Source organism: Vicia villosa, linkage group LG2 (genome assembly GCF_029867415.1).
Source record: "Vicia villosa cultivar HV-30 ecotype Madison, WI linkage group LG2, Vvil1.0, whole genome shotgun sequence".
In the NCBI taxonomy this organism is placed as follows: Eukaryota; Viridiplantae; Streptophyta; class Magnoliopsida; order Fabales; family Fabaceae; genus Vicia; species Vicia villosa.
In genome coordinates this window covers 15141228-15165926 of record NC_081181.1, presented here as the reverse complement: position 1 = coordinate 15165926, position 24699 = coordinate 15141228, and the positions used below count along the sequence as shown (strand labels likewise).

The 24699-nt window shown below is 36.1% G+C and overlaps 1 protein-coding gene and 1 pseudogene across 1 annotated transcript; one reads left to right on the top strand and one right to left on the bottom strand.

Annotated features, from left to right (window-relative positions):
* Positions 1 to 8248: 8248 nt before the first annotated feature.
* Positions 8249 to 11064, top strand: LOC131649318 (inorganic phosphate transporter 2-1, chloroplastic-like). The gene is made up of 3 exons (XM_058919084.1): positions 8249 to 9215; positions 9671 to 9862; positions 9956 to 11064. The coding sequence occupies exons 1-3, from the start codon at positions 8508 to 8510 to the stop codon at positions 10775 to 10777; spliced, it is 1722 nt and encodes a 573-aa protein (XP_058775067.1). The 5' UTR covers positions 8249 to 8507; the 3' UTR covers positions 10778 to 11064.
* Positions 11065 to 11378: 314 nt separating this feature from the next.
* Positions 11379 to 24121, bottom strand: LOC131648623 (uncharacterized; annotated as a pseudogene).
* Positions 24122 to 24699: the final 578 nt, after the last annotated feature.

Below are 24699 nucleotides of genomic sequence, written 5' to 3'. Positions count from 1 at the left end.
TTCAACACAAATAGAATAACTGCGTAGGGTTTCCTATTCGCCCTTCAGAATAGGTGGCGACTCTAAATCTTTAATTTTAGGGCAGGTTGCTACACACGGGCACCCGTGTTGGCCCTCTGTCATTTATTTTTCATGATCCAAGTCTCAGGCTTAGCAACACGGGCCGTGTTGAGCAACACGGGTACCCGTGTTGCACCACTGTTTTTCATTCTTTCCAAGCTTCGCTCCCATCTCTCTTCCTGACACGGCCCGTGTTGAGCAACACGGCCACCCGTGCCAGGCCTCATGTAGCATGCTTCTGAACTTCCTTCGAAACTTAGAGTTTTGCACTGATTTACTCCGGTTTCTCCATATGAGTCTGAAAACATTAAAACATACAACCAAAGCATAAAATGACTAATAATGAAATAAAACACTAAATAACATAGCTTAAAGATACTTAAAAACAACGGTAAATATACATGTGAAAACCACTGATCAATGCCCTTTAATTGATGCAAAGATCATTGTTTGGTTGTAGATTAAGCGTATTATTTCATACATGATTGTGGGTAAATTTATGATTTCATAATCACTTAAGTTGTAGTTTGCATAGAAAATAATTTCTCATTGTTACTTGTGCTCTTTTGACATGTGAAACAGTGTCCGGTAAGAACGATCAGCAAGATGATGTGGATAGTAACGCTGAAGGCTTGACAGAAGGTGACGAAGATCAGTCTGATCTGGATTTCTTACGGACAGCATGGGATATTAGAAAGAAGAAATGAGTTCATTCCTGGTAAAGTTTTTATGGCTAGAAGAACAAGCTAAACAAGAAGGCCTTGGTCGTTGGAGCAAAGTTTCTCTGGCTGGTGTCCCTGTTGAGTTTAACATTCTGTCTATCAGCAGAGTTTGGTATTTGAAAATTTGTAGTTGCATTTCAATTTTAGGTTTGTTCAAGTTAAATATCATGGATTTGATGGAAGTCATTTTCTACTGCTATTGGAATGAAGTCATTTTTTAAATTCATTCTGCCTTAGTTTTTCAATCTGCCTCAATATTTTAATCTGTCTCATGTTAACCCGTTTTGTACTACCCTGCCTCATATAACTTCAATATGCCTTACTTTAATCAAATATCCGATTAAAAATAGCCCAAAGAATTAACATCTTTCATTTATGCCTATATTTATCAAACACGTTTTTGGTTGACATTTTCCAAAACATTAACATCCCAAAGGATTACCATTCATGCCAATATTTTTCATTCTGATCCGGCCATGCCATTACACTATTATGGCTGACATTAGATTAACAGCCCAAAGGATTATCATTCATGCCAATATTTTTCATTCTGATTCGGCCATGCCATTACACTATTATGGCTGACATTAGATTAACAGCCCAAAGGATTATCATTCATGCCAATATTTTTCATTCTGATTCGGCCATGCCATTACACTATTATGGCTGACATTAGATTAACAGCCCAAAGGATTATCATTCATGCCAATATTTTTCATTCTGATCCGGCCATGCCATTACACTATTATGGCTGACATTAGATTAACAGCCCAAAGGATTATCATTCATGCCAATAATTTTCATTCTGATCCGGCCATGCCATTACACTATTATGGCTAACATTTTCCAAACACTTTTTTGTTACCCAATGGGAAAGACATCTAAATTTTAAACTTTTTAAAATAATAATGAAGTTTACACATCTTATAATATTTATGTTAAAACTAAATTCCTTTTCACATTATAGTCATTGACATTTTTCATTTTCGAGTGTGACATAATTATTTGAGTTTAATTTATATGCACTGACAATATAAAATCATTTTACACTGTCATCCAATTGAAAACTATCAAAGTGCCTTGTCATTAAAAGAATTTTTAATTTAAAATGTAATTTATTCTGATACAAGTTTGTGATTGGTTGACAGTGTAAAATAATTTTACACTGAACCTTTTTTCTCTAATTATTTTGTAGATATCAGGTAAGATATTCTTTCATTGATACAATATTTTCTATTTTTTCAGGGGTAACATAATTCATTTCTTATTTTCTTTTTCATAGGTAATGAAATAGGTTAAAGAGATTCAAACAACTCCTCCCCAACTATAATTTATGAATCATGAAAGTTACATTTGTGTTTTTTCTTTCTTTTTTTTTCATTTCAAACATTTTAATTTGTGTTTTGGATGAATAAATTTGATGACAGCGTCTTAAAAAAACAACGTAGAGGAGCTTCCAATAATTATATAGACAATTAGCTTTCCATCTCACTGGTTATTATCTACATAATATTTATTTTAATTTATTTTTATGCTAACCTTAGTCATCTATTGCTATAATGTTGAATTATATAATGGGTCATGTTATCCTTTATTGTTGTTGGACCGTCAATTATTTAATTCAATACTTGATCCTATTTTGCAATTGTGTTTTTGACCTATCTTAAATCTTTTTTTTGGATCATTATTTTAACTTAGAATCTAACTTTTATACTACTAATATTTTATTAGTAATTTTTTTATATGATTAATTTTTATTTTATACATGCGATTTGGTCAAACTTCTTTACTTCATATTTTTTGTATGTTTAAAATATACCTTAAATAATGCACCCGAACGACAGCACGGATCTTAATTCACAATAATACTAATAGTTACACATAGCACATTTTACCTATGATTCAAAGAGAATCTTCAATTCAACACAAATAGAATAACTGCGTAGGGTTTCCTATTCGCCCTTCAGAATAGGTGGAGACTCTAAATCTTTAATTTTAGGGCAGGTTGCTACACACGGGCACCCGTGTTGGCCCTCTGTCATTTATTTTTCATGATCCAAGTCCCAGGCTTAGCAACACGGGCCGTGTTGAGCAACACGGGTACCCGTGTTGCACCACTGTTTTTCATTCTTTCCAAGCTTCGCTCCCATCTCTCTTCCTGACACGGCCCGTGTTGAGCAACACGGCCACCCGTGTCAGGCCTCATGTAGCATGCTTCTGAACTTCCTTCGAAACTCCGAGTTTTGCACTGATTTACTCTGGTTTCTCCATATGAGTCTGAAAACATTAAAACATACAACCAAAGCATAAAATGACGAATAATGAAATAAAACACTAAATAACATAGCTTAAAGATACTTAAAAACAACGGTAAATATACATGTGAAAACCACTGATCAATGCCCTTTAATTGATGCAAAGATCATTGTTTGGTTGTAGATTAAGCGTATTATTTCATACATGATTATGGGTAAATTTATGATTTCATAATCACTTAAGTTGTAGTTTGCATAGAAAATAATTTCTCATTGTTACTTGTGCTCTTTTGACATGTGAAACAGTGTCCGGTAAGAACGATCAGCAAGATGATGTGGATAGTAACGCTGAAGGCTTGACAGAAGGTGACGAAGATCAGTCTGATCTGGATTTCTTACGGACAGCATGGGATATTAGAAAGAAGAAATGAGTTCATTCCTGGTAAAGTTTTTATGGCTAGAAGAACAAGCTAAACAAGAAGGCCTTGGTCGTTGGAGCAAAGTATCTCTGGCTGGAGTCCCTGTTGAGTTTAACATTCTGTCTATCAGCAGAGTTTGGTATTTGAAAATTTGTAGTTGCATTTCAATTTTAGGTTTGTTCAAGTTAAATATCATGGATTTGATGGAAGTCATTTTCTACTGCTATTGGAATGAAGTCATTTTTTAAATTCATTCTGCCTAAGTTTTTCAATCTGCCTCAATATTTTAATCTGTCTCATGTTAACCCGTTTTGTACTACCCTGCCTCATATAACTTCAATATGCCTTACTTTAATCAAATATCCGATTAAAAATAGCCCAAAGAATTAACATCTTTCATTTATGCCTATATTTATCAAACACGTTTTTGGTTGACATTTTCCAAAACATTAACATCCCAAAGGATTACCATTCATGCCAATATTTTTCATTCTGATCCGGCCATGCCATTACACTATTATGGCTGACATTAGATTAACAGCCCAAAGGATTATCATTCATGCCAATATTTTTCATTCTGATTCGGCCATGCCATTACACTATTATGGCTAACATTAGATTAACAGCCCAAAGGATTATCATTCATGCCAATATTTTTCATTCTGATCCGGCCATGCCATTACACTATTATGGCTGACATTAGATTAACAGCCCAAAGGATTATCATTCATGCCAATAATTTTCATTCTGATCCGGCCATGCCATTACACTATTATGGCTAACATTTTCCAAACACTTTTTTGTTACCCTATGGGAAAGACATCTAAATTTTAAACTTTTTAAAATAATAATGAAGTTTACACATCTTATAATATTTATGTTAAAACTAAATTCCTTTTCACATTATAGTCATTGACATTTTTCATTTTCGAGTGTGACATAATTATTTGAGTTTAATTTATATGCACTGACAATATAAAATCATTTTACACTGTCATCCAATTGAAAACTATCAAAGTGCCTTGTCATTAAAAGAATTTTTAATTTAAAATGTAATTTATTCTGATACAAGTTTGTGATTGGTTGACAGTGTAAAATAATTTTACACTGAACCTTTTTTCTCTAATTATTTTGTAGATATCAGGTAAGATATTCTTTCATTGATACAATATTTTCTATTTTTTCAGGGGTAACATAATTCATTTCTTATTTTCTTTTTCATAGGTAATGAAATAGGTTAAAGAGATTCAAACAACTCCTCCCCAACTATAATTTATGAATCATGAAAGTTACATTTGTGTTTTTTCTTTCTTTTTTTTTCATTTCAAACATTTTAATTTGTGTTTTGGATTAATAAATTTGATGACAGCGTCTTAAAAAACAACGTAGAGGAGCTTCCAATAATTATATAGACAATTAGCTTTCCATCCCACTGGTTATTATCTACATAATATTTATTTTAATTTATTTTTATGCTAACCTTAGTCATCTATTGCTATAATGTTGAATTATATAATGGGTCATGTTATCCTTTATTGTTGTTGGACCGTCAATTATTTAATTCAATACTTGATCCTATTTTGCAATTGTGTTTTTGACCTATCTTAAATCTTTTTTTTGGATCATTATTTTAACTTAAAATCTAACTTTTATACTACTAATATTTTATTTGTAATTTTTTTATATGATTAATTTTTATTTTATACATGCGATTTGGTCAAACTTCTTTACTTCATATTTTTTGTATGTTTAAAATATACCTTAAATAATGCACCCGAACGACAGCACGGATCTTAATTCACAATAATACTAATAGTTACACATAGCACATTTTACCTATGATTCAAAGAGAATCTTCAATTCAACACAAATAGAATAACTGCGTAGGGTTTCCTATTCGCCCTTCAGAATAGGTGGCGACTCTAAATCTTTAATTTTAGGGCAGGTTGCTACACACGGGCACCCGTGTTGGCCCTCTGTCATTTATTATTCATGATCCAAGTCTCAGGCTTAGCAACACGGGCCGTGTTGAGCAACACGGGTACCCGTGTTGCACCACTGTTTTTCATTCTTTCCAAGCTTCGCTCCCATCTCTCTTCCTGACACGGCCCGTGTTGAGCAACACGGCCACCCGTGTCAGGCCTCATGTAGCATGCTTCTGAACTTCCTTCGAAACTCCGAGTTTTGCACTGATTTACTCCGGTTTCTCCATATGAGTCTGAAAACATTAAAACATACAACCAAAGCATAAAATGACTAATAATGAAATAAAACACTAAATAACATAGCTTAAAGATACTTAAAAACAACGGTAAATATACATGTGAAAACCACTGATCAATGCCCTTTAATTGATGCAAAGATCATTGTTTGGTTGTAGATTAAGCGTATTATTTCATACATGATTATGGGTAAATTTATGATTTCATAATCACTTAAGTTGTAGTTTGCATAGAAAATAATTTCTCATTGTTACTTGTGCTCTTTTGACATGTGAAACAGTGTCTGGTAAGAACGATCAGCAAGATGATGTGGATAGTAACGCTGAAGGCTTGACAGAAGGTGACGAAGATCAGTCTGATCTGGATTTCTTACGGACAGCATGGGATATTAGAAAGAAGAAATGAGTTCATTCCTGGTAAAGTTTTTATGGCTAAAAGAAGAAGCTAAACAAGAAGGCCTTGGTCGTTGGAGCAAAGTTTCTCTGGCTGGTGTCCCTGTTGAGTTTAACATTCTGTCTATCAGCAGAGTTTGGTATTTGAAAATTTGTAGTTGCATTTCAATTTTAGGTTTGTTCAAGTTAAATATCATGGATTTGATGGAAGTCATTTTCTACTGCTGTTGGAATGAAGTCATTTTTTAAATTCATTCTGCCTTAGTTTTTCAATCTGCCTCAATATTTTAATCTGTCTCATGTTAACCCGTTTTGTACTACCCTGCCTCATATAACTTCAATATGCCTTACTTTAATCAAATATCCGATTAAAAATAGCCCAAAGAATTAACATCTTTCATTTATGCCTATATTTATCAAACCCGTTTTTGGTTGACATTTTCCAAAACATTAACATCCCAAAGGATTACCATTCATGCCAATATTTTTCATTGTGATCCGGCCATGCCATTACACTATTATGGCTGACATTAGATTAACAGCCCAAAGGATTATCATTCATGCCAATATTTTTCATTCTGATTCGGCCATGCCATTACACTATTATGGCTGACATTAGATTAACAGCCCAAAGGATTATCATTCATGCCAATATTTTTCATTCTGATTCGGCCATGCCATTACACTATTATGGCTGACATTAGATTAACAGCCCAAAGGATTATCATTCATGCCAATATTTTTCATTCTGATCCGGCCATGCCATTACACTATTATGGCTGACATTAGATTAACAGCCCAAAGGATTATCATTCATGCCAATAATTTTCATTCTGATCCGGCCATGCCATTACACTATTATGGCTAACATTTTCCAAACACTTTTTTGTTACCCAATGGGAAAGACATCTAAATTTTAAACTTTTTAAAATAATAATGAAGTTTACACATCTTATAATATTTATGTTAAAACTAAATTCCTTTTCACATTATAGTCATTGACATTTTTCATTTTCGAGTGTGACATAATTATTTGAGTTTAATTTATATGCACTGACAATATAAAATCATTTTACACTGTCATCCAATTGAAAACTATCAAAGTGCCTTGTCATTAAAAGAATTTTTAATTTAAAATGTAATTTATTCTGATACAAGTTTGTGATTGGTTGACAGTGTAAAATAATTTTACACTGAACCTTTTTTCTCTAATTATTTTGTAGATATCAGGTAAGATATTCTTTCATTGATACAATATTTTCTATTTTTTCAGGGGTAACATAATTCATTTCTTATTTTCTTTTTCATAGGTAATGAAATAGGTTAAAGAGATTCAAACAACTCCTCCCCAACTATAATTTATGAATCATGAAAGTTACATTTGTGTTTTTTCTTTCTTTTTTTTCCATTTCAAACATTTTAATTTGTGTTTTGGATGAATAAATTTGATGACAGCGTCTTAAAAAAACAACGTAGAGGAGCTTCCAATAATTATATAGACAATTAGCTTTCCATCTCACTGGTTATTATCTACATAATATTTATTTTAATTTATTTTTATGCTAACCTGAGTCATCTATTGCTATAATGTTGAATTATATAATGGGTCATGTTATCCTTTATTGTTGTTGGACCGTCAATTATTTAATTCAATACTTGATCCTATTTTGCAATTGTGTTTTTGACCTATCTTAAATCTTTTTTTTGGATCATTATTTTAACTTAGAATCTAACTTTTATACTACTAATATTTTATTAGTAATTTTTTTATATGATTAATTTTTATTTTATACATGCGATTTGGTCAAACTTCTTTACTTCATATTTTTTGTATGTTTAAAATATACCTTAAATAATGCACCCGAACGACAGCACGGATCTTAATTCACAATAATACTAATAGTTACACATAGCACATTTTACCTATGATTCAAAGAGAATCTTCAATTCAACACAAATAGAATAAATCAACATAATCATGGAATCAACAAAGTAAGCCAATCTATACACGTGTAACTCACATAGACACAAAAATGTCATACTCTTTATCTCTAGATAATGTTTTGTCAAAATTTCTCATTTTCCAAATCTCAACCATGATATTATCAAATTTCAACTATTTTTCTTGCTATAATGGAATACAAATATATGGTTGACAAGGATTTAACAACTTTACAAAACCTCAACAAGCTCCATTCACCACTCATTTCTATGAACCAAACAAAGCATCCAAATCCACTCTCTTATTCCTCCCTTTTAACAAAATTGTAAATATCATAATGCTTTTTTCTACCACATTCCTTTCACTCTTCACCACCATCATCACCTACTACCTCCACTCTTTCTCTTCATCTTTCCTCTTCCTCCTCATTCTCATGGCAAAGAATCTTCTTCCTAAATAATAGTTTCCAAAATACACACACTTTTTTCCTTAGAAATGAATTTGAATCACTCTTGTGGCTTCTCTTTAACCAAACACTCAAAAACAACAACCTCTTCACTTTTCCTTAGAAAATCTCATATATTTCTCTCCAAAAACACTTCATCTTTGTTTCTTAGAGACTCTCTTCATGTCAAGCCTCTACCTCTTTCACCAAACATAACAAAAGGTTTGAGAAACTGTAAACTCTCACACCCTTTTGCTACCTTATCATCTTTTGCAGAAGGAGAAGAGGGACAACACCAAAATGGAGAGAAAGAGAATAATAATAATAACAATGAAGTATCAGGAATGGCAAAAGCATTCAACATATCATCAAGAACAGCTTCTGCTATAACAATATGTATAGCAGTGGCTGCACTTATTTTTCCCTTGTTTATGTCATCTTTAGGACAAGGTTTGGCTTTGAAGACAAGGGTTTTATCCTATGCAACCCTTTTGTTTGGATTCTACATGGCGTGGAACATTGGTGCTAATGATGTTGCAAATGCAATGGGGACTTCTGTTGGATCTGGTGCATTGACACTTAGGCAAGCTGTGTTGACTGCTGCAGTGCTGGAGTTTTCTGGTGCATTGTTGATGGGAACTCATGTGACTAGTACAATGCAGAAGGGGATTCTTGTTGCTAATGTGTTTCAAGGGAAGGATTCTCTTCTCTTTGCAGGATTGCTTTCTTCACTTGCTGCTGCTGGTACTTGGTTACAGGTATACACAATTTAGTGCATTTTCTAGAATTGTTCAAGCTAGTATTCGAAATCGGGTTCTCTTAAACGATTCGTCTTTAATAGTAGTTCATAAACCACTTGAGTTTGAGTCCAATTTAGTGTAAGTTTGGTTCAATTTTTGGACATGTTGAGATAACTGTTAATGAGAAAACCTTGTTGGAATTTAGAAATTAAGATCATAGTTTTAAATTACGGTTACATTAAGGTAAAAGAAATTGTGGCCGTGTGGCTGCACTTATCGCAACAGCAATTGCAGCCGCATTGGTTGCAATTTTCCGCAGTACCATGGAGTGAAACAACTTGTAGTTATTGAGTCTTCTGAGCTATTAACTAATAGAAAATTTCTTTCAGTTTTGTTCGAAAGAAAAATGAAAATTATGCTTTAGTTATAATCTAATGAACTTAGTTAGCTACTAATTTTTCAGTACTATGCAGATTGCATCATATTATGGTTGGCCAGTATCTACTACACATTGTATAGTAGGAGCAATGGTGGGGTTTGGACTAGTTTATGGAGGTTCTGGTGCTGTTTTCTGGGGTTCACTGGCAAGAGTGATTTCATCGTGGATATTCTCGCCACTAGTGGGAGCTGCTGTCTCATTTCTTGTATACAAATGCATCCGAAGGGTAATCTCTTCAACGCAACATTTGTTTTTTTCCGATTTGTACTTTGTTCCTTAGTCCTTACTCATTCAACCTCTAATTTTTTTTCTCGGACAGTTTGTGTATAGTGCAAGTAACCCGGGACAAGCGGCTGCCGCAGCAGCACCAATTGCTGTATTTCTTGGTGTAACCGGAATTTCCTTTTCCGCCTTTCCTCTTAGCAAGACTTTTCCTATAGCTCTAAGTCAAGCTTTAGCCTGTGGAACTGTCGGCGCTTTCCTGGTCGACCGAACAATCAGAAAACAACTCGGACATCTTCTAGACAAGGCAAACGCTCCACAACCCGAGCCAAAAGACGATACATCCCACCAAAACATAAGCTTCCTATCTGATATTGCAGGTCCAAAGGGCACTCAGCTTGAAATAGTTTACGGAGTTTTCGGTTACATGCAGGTTTTATCAGCATGTTTCATGTCATTTGCTCATGGTGGAAATGATGTCTCCAACGCGATAGGCCCGTTAGCCGGCGCACTAGCTATTCTGCAAGGCGCTGCAAAAGGAGCTGAGATAGTTATTCCAATTGACGTTCTTGCTTGGGGTGGATTTGGAATAGTTGCAGGACTAATGATGTGGGGTTATCGAGTTATAGCTACAATTGGAAAGAAAATAACGGAACTTACGCCGACGAGAGGATTTGCAGCCGAGTTTGCCGCTGCATCGGTTGTTCTGTGTGCTTCAAAGCTAGGGCTACCAATATCGGCAACACATACATTAGTTGGTGCAGTAATGGGAGTTGGATTTGCAAGAGGACTTAACAGTGTGAGATCAGAAACAGTGAAGGAGATTTGCGCTTCATGGGCAGTTACTATTCCGGTCGGCGCTACCTTATCGGTGATTTACACATGGATTTTTACGAAGCTTGTGTCCAATGTTTTATGAGTGTGCATTTTCAAGATATAAAGAACAGGTTATATGTATTCGGTTACTTAATTCAATTCACTAGCACCATCTTTGACATTATTGTTCGTTCGTTGAGAAATTTGGAGAAGATTGTTGTGCCTTGCAGCACAAGTATCTTGGGATGAAATTTTCTATATTTGGTTTCTATGTAAAGTGAAGACATGTTGCTTTTTTGTGGCTAAGTTGAAATAACTTAGCAATCTTTAGGCTTTGAAGGATAAAAATTCAGAAAGATTCTATGGATGTACTTAATAAATTCATTTTAACCTTTTTGTTTTTCCTGCTCATGTTCTTCTCTCTAAAATATGTACAAAAAGGAAAAGAAGAAAAAAAAAAGATTGGAAGATGTTTGGATTTTATTAACAGGGTGAAAAAGTAACTCTAATTGTGTATTAGATACATGAAGAGAAATCAGCAATTAAATTACAGAGTCTATAAAACACTGACGTTTTAGATCGAAAGTATGTCTGGTGTCCAACACATCTCAATATCTGACACATAACAAGGAGCTAATCAAAAAGTATAAAGGAAAAAAACTGATATACAAAATCATGGAGAGAGTTCCTTCACAGTTGGAAGACTAGGTTTCCATCCATAGCTTCTATAATGCCTTGCCTTTGGAAAAGGTGGTACAAAGGTTTTCTTTGGTCTTAATCCTCTTTTTCTTGAAGGTCTTGTTGGTTTCTCCTTAGGATTATAAAATTCATTTGCAGACCTAAAAGAGCTCTCTAAAACTTCTCCTTCCACAACATGCTCTTTCATCTTTGTGTCCACTTTCATTCCTTCTACAACTCCATTCGGCTCTTTGTGTTTGTGTCCACGAGGAGACCTGGACTTTGTATCGAGTTTCTCGTTTTCTACAACCCCGTTATTCTCTCTGACGTGATCCTTCTCTTGATGCCTTCTTTTGAGCTTCTCGACGTCTTTCAAAGAGATTAAAATATACTTGTGACCAGGAATCAGAAGATCTTCTCGCCATAATACAGACTCGTGAGGAAGTTTGAAAACATCTGGACTTGCGATACACATACCTGGATACTTTGTCATCAACGAGTAAACAGGAACCGCGTGTCTATAAACATCTTGTTGCCCTCCTGGATGAGCTATTCTAACGACAAAATCCTTTGATTTTGAACTGAACTGATGATCCTTGTATCCCTTGTTGCCTCCTTTCTTCTTGATTCTCGAGTCTTTCTTACTGGTATTCTCTACGAATCCTAACGAGTGAACAACGCGCTTCAGCATAGCCTGCAACTCAAAGTTATGAAATCTAACTGTTTCATCATATTCTTTCACAAGATGATGTTAGGTAGAGGAAGTAATGTTGGCTATGTCACTAGTATTTAAGCACTTTTTCTTAGTATACTATGGCCGGCTACATTTAATTGGTGATGAATCCAATGCAATGGACATGTGAAGACAATGGGAAAGGATTGAATTTTGTTTAGAATCTTGTGAGATAAGAACAAAAATTCTGCATAGAATGGATAAGAAGGAATCAACTAGTTTCCTTGATATTAACTCCATGGTTTAGGATTTGGATTTGGTGAAGTAACTGCATCTAGCAATTTTCGATCTCAACCGTCCGACTTCAAGTTAATGAGCACGTGGTTTGATATTGTGCAAACTCTGCAAACACATTCTTGTGCTAGGATCATGCTCCCATAAACCAGACGAAACTTGGCGAGCAAGTTTCTTCAGCCTCCCACTGATCCAGTTGTTGTGAATAATGTAACATCCTTTCTTTAAACATGTTTCTTTGACATTTTTTTCTTGCCACAGGTTTTGGTAAGCACCATTTGGAAAAAGGTTTCTGTCTAAGAAATGTACTGTCACATTTGTTTCAGGTTCCTTACATTTGTCATCGCCGACACGGTTGGATCCTCCCTTTCCACATAATATGTCATAGAAGCTTGGTTGCTCAGATAAGCCTGAATTTTCTGCATGCTTTACCACTTTCTGTATGGCAGCAATCGTTTGATTATCAGAATGAGCATAATAGAAGCCAGAGTTCAAACGTCTAGGTAGGTTTATCGGTCCTGCATAAATTATAAAGAAAAAACACTCATAAAAAGGGACTAAAAGAAAAGAAAATTTGCAAAAAGGGGCATCGAGAGCAGTTTATTTATGGTGAATAAGCACCGTGTTCTTGGTATTCATCGGACTGTGCAACGAGAACTGCGGAGCCAAAGGAGTGAAGTAAGGGAATGGGGTTTCTGAACCAATATGTATCGACATCGCTAAGTAGTACATTGTATCCTAGTTTGAGTATCTTCAAAACAATTCTTGACTTCACTTTTGTGACCCTTTGGAAGCACTTTGTTCCAAAGTGGCAATCATCAAAACTAATATCACTTGGAGCTATCGGATCTTTGAAAACCGGAATTCCCTGCCATGGAAAACAGTGTGAGAAAACTTAGAAGTTTATTGCAGAGAAATTAAGAGAACATACCTGCAAGATGGAGAACTGATAAGTTTCTTGATCAAGCGCAGAGACGATAAAGTTTTCAATGGACAATTTTCTTAATCTGCAAACCCAACTCATGAGCATGTCCTTGTAACTATAACCAGCAACCGTTAGTATAATTGTTTTATTTCTGTCTGCAGTGATAGACAGAAGTGGTTCTAAGGAAAACGGAAGCTCCAAAGACGCTGAAATTTTCTTCCGATCCTTTAGAGAAAAATCCGAAATTCTGGTCACTGATTTCTGATGAGCAGCAACGCAATGCATTGCGTGTTCCTTCATCCGGTTAACTTCCCCTAGGTGTCCGATTGGATAAACAATGTTTTTCTTTATGTCAACCATAATATATTGGGTTTTGCAAGTCAAAATTTTGGGTAGGTTTGAGTAATTAGCTTCAGTATAGAAGAATGATCCATAGTTTGCTCCTAAATGTGAATTACCAATGCACTCCCACTTTCTATTTTCAATATCTAAAGAAGTTGAATTCTCAAATGTGACGTTATTCGGATTGAAACTTTCGATGGTAGAACTAGCATCAAACACAAACCTGAACTCGGATGAAATAGCCTCGTGAATTACCCAATTGTTGTGTGTGCCTGTTAGAACAAAAACCCCGGTTCGAAAGAATAAAGATAGGAAAAAAGGACAGAAATAAAACAATGAACACACAATGTTTGATAATGTATTTTGAACAATTGCGCCTACGTCTCCGACTGCATTTCTTTTCTATTATTTCAAGTTTAGGTTTATATAACCTGTATTTAAAACTATGGTTCAGATTACACAACATTACCCTTGAACCGTATTCGAGAGTACCTTTACCGTAGATGAAAGGTGGAAGAACTCCATTATGTAGAGGCATATCCTTGTTATTCCATGCTATGAGCATTCTTTCTGCATTATCCAAATTAGAAGCATTTTGAGGTGAAGCAACGAGAAGCCAATCACGGTCGAGTTCATAGACATGATTTAGGGTGGAGATGAATCCGGAAAGGATAACTGTTTCAGGATCAACGATAACAAATATGTCTGACGGAAACGAGCGCGATTTTGCAATCATGGAGTGGAAAAAAGGACTGCCAAGGAAGCTGGAGAAACAAAAAGATAGATTGGTAAGTAGTTTAGATTTCTCCTTGTACATCATGCATAACTAAATTCTGAACCATGAACAGCGCATCAAGGCCAGTTTGCTTACGTGAAGTCGATGTCAGTATCAACTAAAACCCGACTGCAATCAAAAGCATTTGCAAAGGAGGCAACAGAAGGATGTTGACTATACAAAACAACAGTAACATATGGAGACAAAGCCAACCATGACTTAACAGCGAGTGTCTGCCTAGTCCCGGTAGAGTCCATAAAAGGCTTAGGAGCTGTGAACATGGTAATGCTAAGGTTTCCTGAATCCAAAACATCATCATTTTTATTGAGCTTGTAAACTCGGTCGTGATCCTTGTTGAATGAAGGTAATCTTTGAGTTGCGAATAGCGAAAGAAGTATCAAAAGAAACCCAGATAGCCAAATTGACCAAAGCTCCACATGAAATACCTGTTAATCAAATGCAACAAGAGTAACATGTTATGAAAAAACAAAAAACAGCAAGCTAGGCTTATTGAAGGAGAATGAAGAATGAAAACAAGGGAAAAGGAAAAACAACCTTCATGTGTTATTTCTTGTTTTTTGTTTGTTGTCAACTCTTGATGGGTTGTTATTAATTAAAAGAGAAAAGAAGTGATGCTTTAACTGAAAGAAAGAAATGCAATATTAACAAACAAAGCCACTAGGCCACTATACTAAAACATGTGAAGCTTGACGTCAGAAGCACGTTAGCTTGGCTTCCTCCATTTTTTCAGGGAGTTGAAACATTTGAATCCAATATCTTGAAAATAAATTGAATTTACTATATTCAAAAAATTCAAGAGTAAAATAGAAGTTAACTTAGTTCGATGCTGTTGCAAGGCTTCTTAACTACATGTACTCATACGTAATGGAGAAAAATGGGGATAGACCAAGGTGTAGTGCACATTTGCTATACCTAGAAACACAAATTTGGTTGATTTTGTGGACGAGCCTTTCTACACATAAAATGTGGGATGCGTGACAACAGTGAATGTCCAGCTATGTGTTACCATGCACATTTCAAGGCAAACTCAGTTTTAAACAGTATCATTATAATGAACTCTATAATAAAAAATTTGCAACTCAAATGCTCTTCGTGATGTTTGAAAAATGCCATTATCGAAATCACTATCCCCTTGTACTCCTCCCTTCCACTCAGAGGGAGGGAGAAATAACTATTATCCACCACTCAACTCATCAATTCACTATTTGCTGGCTTGGATTGAAGAACATTCAGGCTGCGGAAAGGGGTAAAAACACATAAATGGGCAGCAGATTAATTTAATGAAATAGATTATTTGAATTGTTTCGTTAATGCAATAGGCAAAATTTTGTTTATGATCTCAAATACATAGGCAGATATCCAACTCTACCAGAGTTTTATACCAGTTCTTTGTCAGTAGGAATTATAATATAAGATGGAACTTAAATACATAACAAAATTCTATCTAGGTTAAAGCTTGGATTTTTTAGTTTTTTACATCAAACCATAACATAATACACACATATCCAACTCTACCAGAGTTTTATACCAGTTCCTCTTCCCAAAGAAAGTAGTAGGTCAGGAAAGCAACTGTATCTTTATGTTGAACCTACAAAAATAGGACAAGTCATCACTTCTTTATAAATCCTTGGTGATAATCCTTCGCAAAGACCGTGCATGCATTGTAAGCTTAGCCCATCTTCCAAATCAATGTTCTCTTGTGCGAACCAAGTAGAAACATCAACGGCTGCCCTTGCCAGAAACATCAACAGCTGCCCTTGCCATTCACCTATGCCGCCGAACAGGTGATCTGGATCTTGACCTTCTTCCCCTGCATAAAAAGGAAATATTGTAAATAAACAAGGCACCACTGAAATGAATGGGAACCCATACAAATTCACCTGAGTAGCTTATATTCTTATAAGTTTGTCACAAATATAAACCTTAAACATGAATAACTTATGGGCAACAAACCTGGAATTATCAAGAGAAGAATAGGGAGAATGCCTGCGCTGAGAACGCTTGCTATGAGGAGACCGCGAAACTTGTCTAAAAATGAAACCACCGTACTGACTTGGTGAGTTTAAAGTAAACGAAGTTTATAGAAAACAGCTCAACCTGGTAGTGTCAACACTCCCAGAGGAAACAGCCTATTACCAGAAATTGAACATGTTTCTATTGAATATGGTAATATACAGCCAAAGTTTCACCAGATCTTAAAACCTCGTAAGAACTACAAATGTCCCCATGTTATTATTCTATATCCTGGTCACACTACAGAAACCCTGACAATCCAAAATAAACAGATGCCACATCTTTGTGCATAAAATTTCAAGTTTCTTGCCTCTCTAATTCTCTAATACCATATAAACAGATGGCAGATGAATAGATTGGGAGATTGCACACAGTAGAGTATTGATGCATGAAGATGTGAAATATTTCAAACATAACAACTAGTACAGCAAGAAAAGCATTCCATTTAAAAAAGCAATATGATAACAGGACTTCAAGTTTTCAACTACAGAAACAACCAAATGATTAAATCTGTGGTATAAATATCAGCTTCTGGAACCGCAAACCGCTAAAGATCATATACTTGACAAAAAGTTCAAATATCAACAATCTTTACACAAATTCGCTACTTTTGTAACAGTAATAACCTCTCAAGTTGCACTAAGTTGCAGGGGTAAATAGTGAAGCTTGCCCATCAGAGTTAAACTGATCATATACATGTGTCTGAAAATAACTATCATGTGCTCGTGGCTGAAAAAAACTATCATGAAATAAAAAACGTTTGAGGACGGAAGTTGAAGTCCCAAAACAATGCATGAATAAATATATATATTTCTGGTATTGAGATAGTAGTGTTTCAGGTCACTTTTGATGAAATCGATAATGAAAAATGCAGAAAAGCAAGCAAATAACTTAGCAGTTCAAAAACCGACGCAGAGTAATAAATTGTGCATCCTAATCATGTCCTGGCAATTTAAGACACAACTTTACTTCATATTACTACAAAAATGATGATTGTTCTACCAAATTGTTATTATTAACGATACAAAAAATGGAACACTATGAAAGTATATGTCAAAAAATGAACCGAGTAAATTTTAGGACTGCAAATGAGAATTTCATATCTGAACAGGAAGAAAGATATTGCTATAGCCATAAACAGAAACAGCTCATCTTAACATCTGACAGATGCTCTAGAATAATCAAAATATTGATATTGCAAACCTGAAAAAGGTGGTGAGTATATAAATAATACCTTCTTTTAGACCTGACTGGAGATGGTGACAAGTCACGCTTTCTTGAATGCAGCTTCCTGCAGTACAAAGAAGAAATTAGGCACTATATGATAACCAGACAAATGAAGGTCAATTGGAATCTGTTCTAAACCTTTTCGAGCCATCTGAGCCGTCACCGCTTGAATCATCAGCATGATTAACTAGATGATCCTTGCTGGTTCTTCCCCTACTGCTTACTGACGACGAACGTCTTCTTCTGTGCCTGTCATGGTCACTAGCTTCCCTTCGCCTAGATTTATGCTCCCCCTTATCCTTTGTATGTTCCTTTCTCCGACTAGTATCTTCAGCGGTACTACTTCTATGAGATTTTTCACCTTCCTTCCTATCATCCCTGACATCAGCACGGGAGGACCTTTTCCTTGATTCAGGTTCCTTTGCCTTCTCTCCATGCCTTATATTGTGCTCTTTCACTCTTTCTTTTGACTCACTGATGTAATCTGTTTGTTCCTTTTTCTGGTTTCTTTCATCCTTCCTTCTTTTGCTCTCATCACCTTTTTCGTCTGTCCTGGTCTTGTGACTACTTTTTACCTCCTTAAAATCCTTCTCGGAAGAACTCCTGTCATGTCGGTCATTTTTTTCAGATTTTCTTCTGCTTTCCTTACCAAGATGATCATCTGTTGCTTTCTCCGTGCCGTTCTTTCCAAGCAATTCAGATCTTGGCACCCCTGACATGTCTTTCGAGCTAAGACCATTAAATCTATCATGGTTTCTTTCAGTTGCTTCAAGCCCATTATCCCTAGTATCTTTAGAAACTACCTTGGAAGAATCTGAATGATCAGATTCTTTGGTTATCTTAGCATCATGTAATTGATCAATAGCAGCACCATTGCCATTTCTGGATGGCGATGAATTGATTTTGACTACATTATTCACCATATATGCAGCATCTTTTGCAGGAGCAGGCACAGTGGAACTCTCAATTTCATCATCGGCATCCGAACCATAGTTTCCAAGACCTAAAACATCTCCAGGAGAGCTGGAATTAGATTTTTCATTGGCACCATCATTCTCTATTTCCTTTGCTTTAACTGGAACTAAAACTTTAGCAGTTGCCTTGGGAAGCGGAGCAGAGGGTGGAGAGGCTGACGCCTTATGGTTTGAAGTGGCAACATTATGATCCACTGGTGAAAAAAAAAATGTTAGAACTTCCGATACATAATACTCCATACCTTAGCATTTAATCATTTAGGTATATGTAAGATCGAGAAAATTAGAAGGATCAGGCAATTACCTTCAGGAGTCAAATCATCTTCACTAAGAACTTTGGTTGCAATTTCATCAAACAATTCATCAGTAACCTAAAGAAGAAGCTATAAAATTAGAACTGTCATATTTTTTTCTCTACTACAGACAGTATATAGATGTTAAACATAACATTTTTTTCTACCAAAAAATAAAAGATGGTAAATAGGACACACTAACGCATTCATTTCAAACAATGTGCTTACCTTTAAAAGGACTTCAGTAAGAATTTTTTTTATTTCCTGGTTGATTGCTGCAGTTCTAGCTACTTCAACCTGAACATACATATCACAAATGTCAAATCGAATCACACACACTCATAAATACATAGAAATAACTTAGTTTTATCGGAAGAAATAGTAAAGAAGCAAACCTCTTCGTCCTCTTCATCCTCAGCTGATTTGGAGGAATCAATACTTTTACTATCTGTCTCATCATCGGCTTTCATATATGATTTATCAATGTCATCACCCACAAGTGTTTCTTCCACTTTTGGATGATCTGCGGAAGGAGCAGCAATGACGGTTTTCTTTATTTCCTCTCTAAGCCAGTTAGGGACTGACGCCTGAAAAATAATTTCAAAATGAGGTTTGGTGAATCATCTATATCAACGCACTGACCTTCAGAAAGTACATACCTTCTTAGGACGTTCAGGAACACCAGAAATTCCATATGCATCAGCAGAGAAAGCTGCAGTAGGATGAACAGTAGCTACTGTGCTAAGGGAATAGGGTGCACCATTTGGTGGAATTGTTGAAGGGTGACCAGGTCCAGGAAACCTTCCATACGGTGCTGCTACATGACCAGGAGTAGTAAAAGAAGGATCGTGCTGTTAAATTAATTAATTAAGTCAGGTGTGTTAAAATAAACATGCGAGAGTTGACTAGAAAAAACAAAATATGTCAACTTGTAACCTGTGGCCCTGAGGAAAGACTTGGAGGTATTGGTGGATAACCAACACCGGGTGCCACTGGAGCACCCCAGTTATTCATTGAAGAACCAGAATCATGATGATTATAAGTTGATTGCATTTGCAGGTCACCATCACGACTAAACCTAGGTGCAAAATCTAAAGGTTGGTCAGCAAGATTGGTAGATGAGTCAACAGAATGGCTATGAGATGCAAAGGATGGTGCATGCATTGATGGTTGTGCATGGTATTGTTCTTGAGATGAGGAACTTGGCAAAGGAAACATTGCATAAGACTGTTGAACCTGATCAGCAGCCTCTTTACCTGTAAGTCAATATTCAGATTGAGCATGGAAAAATAGATGAGGGAAAACATGAATTACTGAAGATCAAAATATAGCCTCCATGTCCTAGAACAAGGCTCTCTAAGGGCATGCTTATGTTCATCAAAGCTAAGTTATCTTTATGAATACTGTCTCGCTGATAATTCTGACAGCTAGTGGTTTTATAATTCGTCTTTAGAAAGAAAATGTGTAACACACTCTTAGAATTAGGATTAGGCCTAACTCAACCTTACAAAACCAGCCTGTGAGTTGACGGCAGCCCCCACTTATAAACATCTAATATGAGACTCTTACGAAGCACCCCTCACGCCCGTGCCTGTGACTGAACATCTGGAGCATGACACAAATGGTCTGATAGTGGTAAACTGATGGCAGGTGGCCCAACAGATCTTTGATAGACTCTAATACCATCTTAGGATTTTGGTTGGACCCAACTTAACCTTACAAAGCCGATTTTGTATGATTGAGTTAGGTCCAACCCAAATCATAAGACAAGCGTCTATTAATCATAAAATACAAAATAAAGCAGCAGGATGGTGGGGAATGGGTTTCTTCTCTAGCCAAGTCTTCTACAAAAGTGTGAAGAAAAGTTAATTTTGGCAGGCAAGGCAGTACTAAGAAATATATTAGCTCACGCATCCTAAATTTGAGCCACTCGTGCATGTCTCTGCTCAACTAGTGAATAGATATGATTACAAACAATTTTCTTGACAGGAAACGTGCAGTTTTAAATATGGTTCCCAATATTTCTATAAAAAAAACTAGAGTTTCTGTTAAACAACTTTAAATCTACTTGTGCTACAAAGGCATGTCAAGAGACCCACGTAAGTAAAGTATGAATGCATTCCAGTTTTTCAACCTCATTTCAAGAATTCAAACACTTCAATGGCAAAATTAATTAACAAAAACTTCAGGAAGACCTTGACTTTTGTAGCAAATTACAAGTTACAGCTAAAGGAATTTTCTCAATCTCAACAACCTTTCAAGCCTAGGATGGCCATGACACATAGGAAACAAGAATGGGCTTCGGGGAGGTAATTCTATAATGCTGGTTTTGGAAAGGTGAATGTTCTTATACCGATATTGAAAAGCAGAAACCTTCTGGCTGAATTGGGTGCATTACATGAAGATAGTTTTTGTCATGAACCAACTATTCCAGAAGCTTAAGCTATAAGGAGAATACACGTAAATGGTTATATAGATTATTTCTCTAGCAATGTCAAGAATCGGCTACCACAAAAGCTTAAGCTACTAATTGAAGACATGTGAATGTATTATAGAATATATATCTAACTTTCATATTAGGGGTGTGGGCAATGCAGGTGATTTCTATGATCCACACTCTTTTAATGTTGGTTGTTTGGTTGGGTAAGAGGTAAAGATGCTTTTCCGCCAGATACCTACAGTATCAAGGTAGAAAAGAAACTATCAAGATCGACAATAGTAGTAATTGTGGATAAGCCAAAAGGAATTAGGTGCATGTTTGGTATCATGGTGGGTATGCTGAAATCAATGTGAGCCGCCATGATTTTGCAAAAGCTAGTGCTAACCGGATAGCAGCTTTAAAAAGATAGTAAGGACGGATAATGTGAAGAGGTTGATAGGGATCTTTCTCATGGTTATCAAACCATTAATCAAATTGTAAATTGGAAGACCTGTTTTTTAACCCTGAATCCAAAGAATTCATGAGTCATAAGAATCATGATCAATTATTAAAAATAACAAATATATTTCAAATATAATAAAATTGTACAACTATGCAATGAAATAAAATAACTTGTTTCCTTTATATGTACATTTATTCTTGAGGGTTCCTAATAATTTTCGTTCGTTCAACATTACCAACTAGAACCTTAATTTTTATCAGCCAACCCTTTGGTTTCTCTCTCCAAATCAGCTGTCCCAGTCGTTGGTCTGCTGTGTCTAGATCCATGTGGGCCTCAAGAGAAGTAACAGCATGTGTAGATACTAGATAATATTTTTGAAGCCATCTTTGAAGAACTTCCAAACAGTGACATCCAGCCACATTGATCCAACACTAACTCAGTTCATCCCCCACATTGGCTGTTTGGCTCCCACCCCAATATTACAATCTGTATTGTTGGAAATATAACAAAATAGGGATTCCTACTACTACTCCAAATTCAGCAAGAAATTTCAATGGCAAAATTAAAGTAATCCAACTACCACCGTGATCACTCATTGAACCAAAGTTTAACAGGGTCACATCACAAACAGTACAGAAAATTTTAGATTATTATCTATGAACAATTTCCATAGTGCTTCACTTGCAATTTCAATATATTAAATAAATAATTACCTGCAACAGAACTATAACTAGTAGGTACCTCCTGCGGATGAACTGATGGATTTGTAGGGAAGTTGGCTTGTTCAAACGAAACAGTTGGATCTCCGATGCTGGTCCCGTCTCTAGCATTGTATGAATGTCCGTCTGAAGTATAAGCTGCTTCTAAACTGACAGATGCAGCCTCCTGAGAATGTCCTGAATTTCGCTGCATAGCTGGATCTACGAAGGAAAATTGTTGATAGCCTGATGACGGATGGGACTGGTTTTGACCATCAGTATAACGTGGGTCGGATTGCTGATATGGATCATGATAATGGGTTTGCTCTGGCAATCTTCCAGCATGCGGATAATGTGATTGTGGATGCTGAGTTTCCATTGCAGACTTAGCATCGGCCCATGCTCTAGCCTTTGCGGCCCAATCTTCTTCATTCGTATGGACTACCATCATGTAATCATGGTAAACAAAACAACAACATCCATTACATTAAGAAATCATATAGAAAATTTGGTGGGGAGGAGAGCCAAGTTTCCAAGTGACCAAATAGAACTTTAAAAGTATCAAGAAAAGCACGTGGCAAACCAAACCAAACCAAAACGCTACACTGTTATATCACTCCAATGACTACATGCCAAGCCAATTATTAATAATACACATGTAACAAACTTCAATTGAAAGTAACAAATTAGTTTGATCGTGATTTCCTTACTCCTCTTTCTCGCACGCACAGAGGCATCCCTTTTGTTCGTTATTCAATGCCAAGTAACAAATCACAATAACTTGATTAATTAAAACATACAAATGAAAGGAAGTGTGAATCATATTTTGTAAACGACAAAACAATGAACTCGACTAACAACAAACAACATGACCGCAATAACGCAAGCTTTTTGATTCTTTGCTTTTTTCCTTTTGCTTCCCTCAACTATAATAACTTCCAAATCCTCCAAACTTGAACTTACTAACAAAAATATAAGAAAAATAAAAACCCTAACTCTGGTAAAAGAAGAGATTAAACCAACCTGGATAAGCTTGGTTTTGAGGCCAGCCAGGGTTGTTGTTCCATTCCTATAAAATTTCAAACGATTAATGAGATTACAATAATCAAAATGAAAAAGTGTAAATCAAACAAACCCTAGCAGCAAGGGTAAGAAAGATATTTCACCTGAGGATAAGCCTGTGGAATGTGAGAGTGAGGCTGAAACTGAGGAGGTGGACGAGCATGATGAGGAGGTGGAGGAGGAGGGAACTGGCTAGGATGATAGGAATAAGGATTCGACGGAGGAGGAGGAGGAGGTGTTGGAGTCGGAGGTGGAGGCCACTGCTGTGGAGGAGAAGGAGTCTGGTACTGAAATTGAGGCGTGAACCAGGGGCCTTGAGGAGGAGGAGGCGGCGGAATCTGATGATACTGATGGTGTTGTGGTTGATGGGGATCCGCCGTGTGTGGCGGAGGAGGTGGTGGTTGCGGTGGCCTCATGTAACCACCGTGAGGTTGTTGCTGGTATGAATCCATGGATAAGGGGGAAAAGGGGATTTCGATTCGAATTGTTGTGAAATGTGATGCTTTTCTTTTCGATCGCAAACAAAAGCAAAAACCCTTTTTTTCTCACTCAATGGAGTCTCTTAACAAAACAAAACAAAAAAAGGAAAAGTTTTATTGTTATTTTGAAATAAATTGACAATTAAAAATAACAATCTTAATTTTGATTTGGAAGAAAAATAAGAAAGGGATAGACAGAAAATATTCAATATACCTAACACTTAGCTGCTCTCAATCAACTATTAAATAAACACATTCCAATTCCATATTACTAACATGACTCATAACGGCTAGTTTAACGACTAATTTCGCTGTGATACGGTGACTCACTGCTCGGACTAATTTCTCCTCCCTCCGTCTCAACCTTTTTCAGTATGGACGTCGCTATGCTTTTTCCTGAAGCTTGTTTGCCCTCAATTTCTACTAGTACAGATAACACGACTAAACCAAACACGAAGAAGCAGTTGAAATCTTTCGCCTCGGTGGTTTTCGATAATGTGTGTGACATTCCTCTCAGTCAGTTTCCTACTCCTTGCTTGAAAGGGGATAGACTGGCCATTACAATACCAGAAGAAGAGTACAAATTGGGGTGGAGGCCTGTAAGCATCACCTTCATGGTAGAGTTGTATGGTCAAAGGGAGCGACTCCTTTAACTGTGGTAAATCTGAGAAATAAGCTCTTGGAGTTAT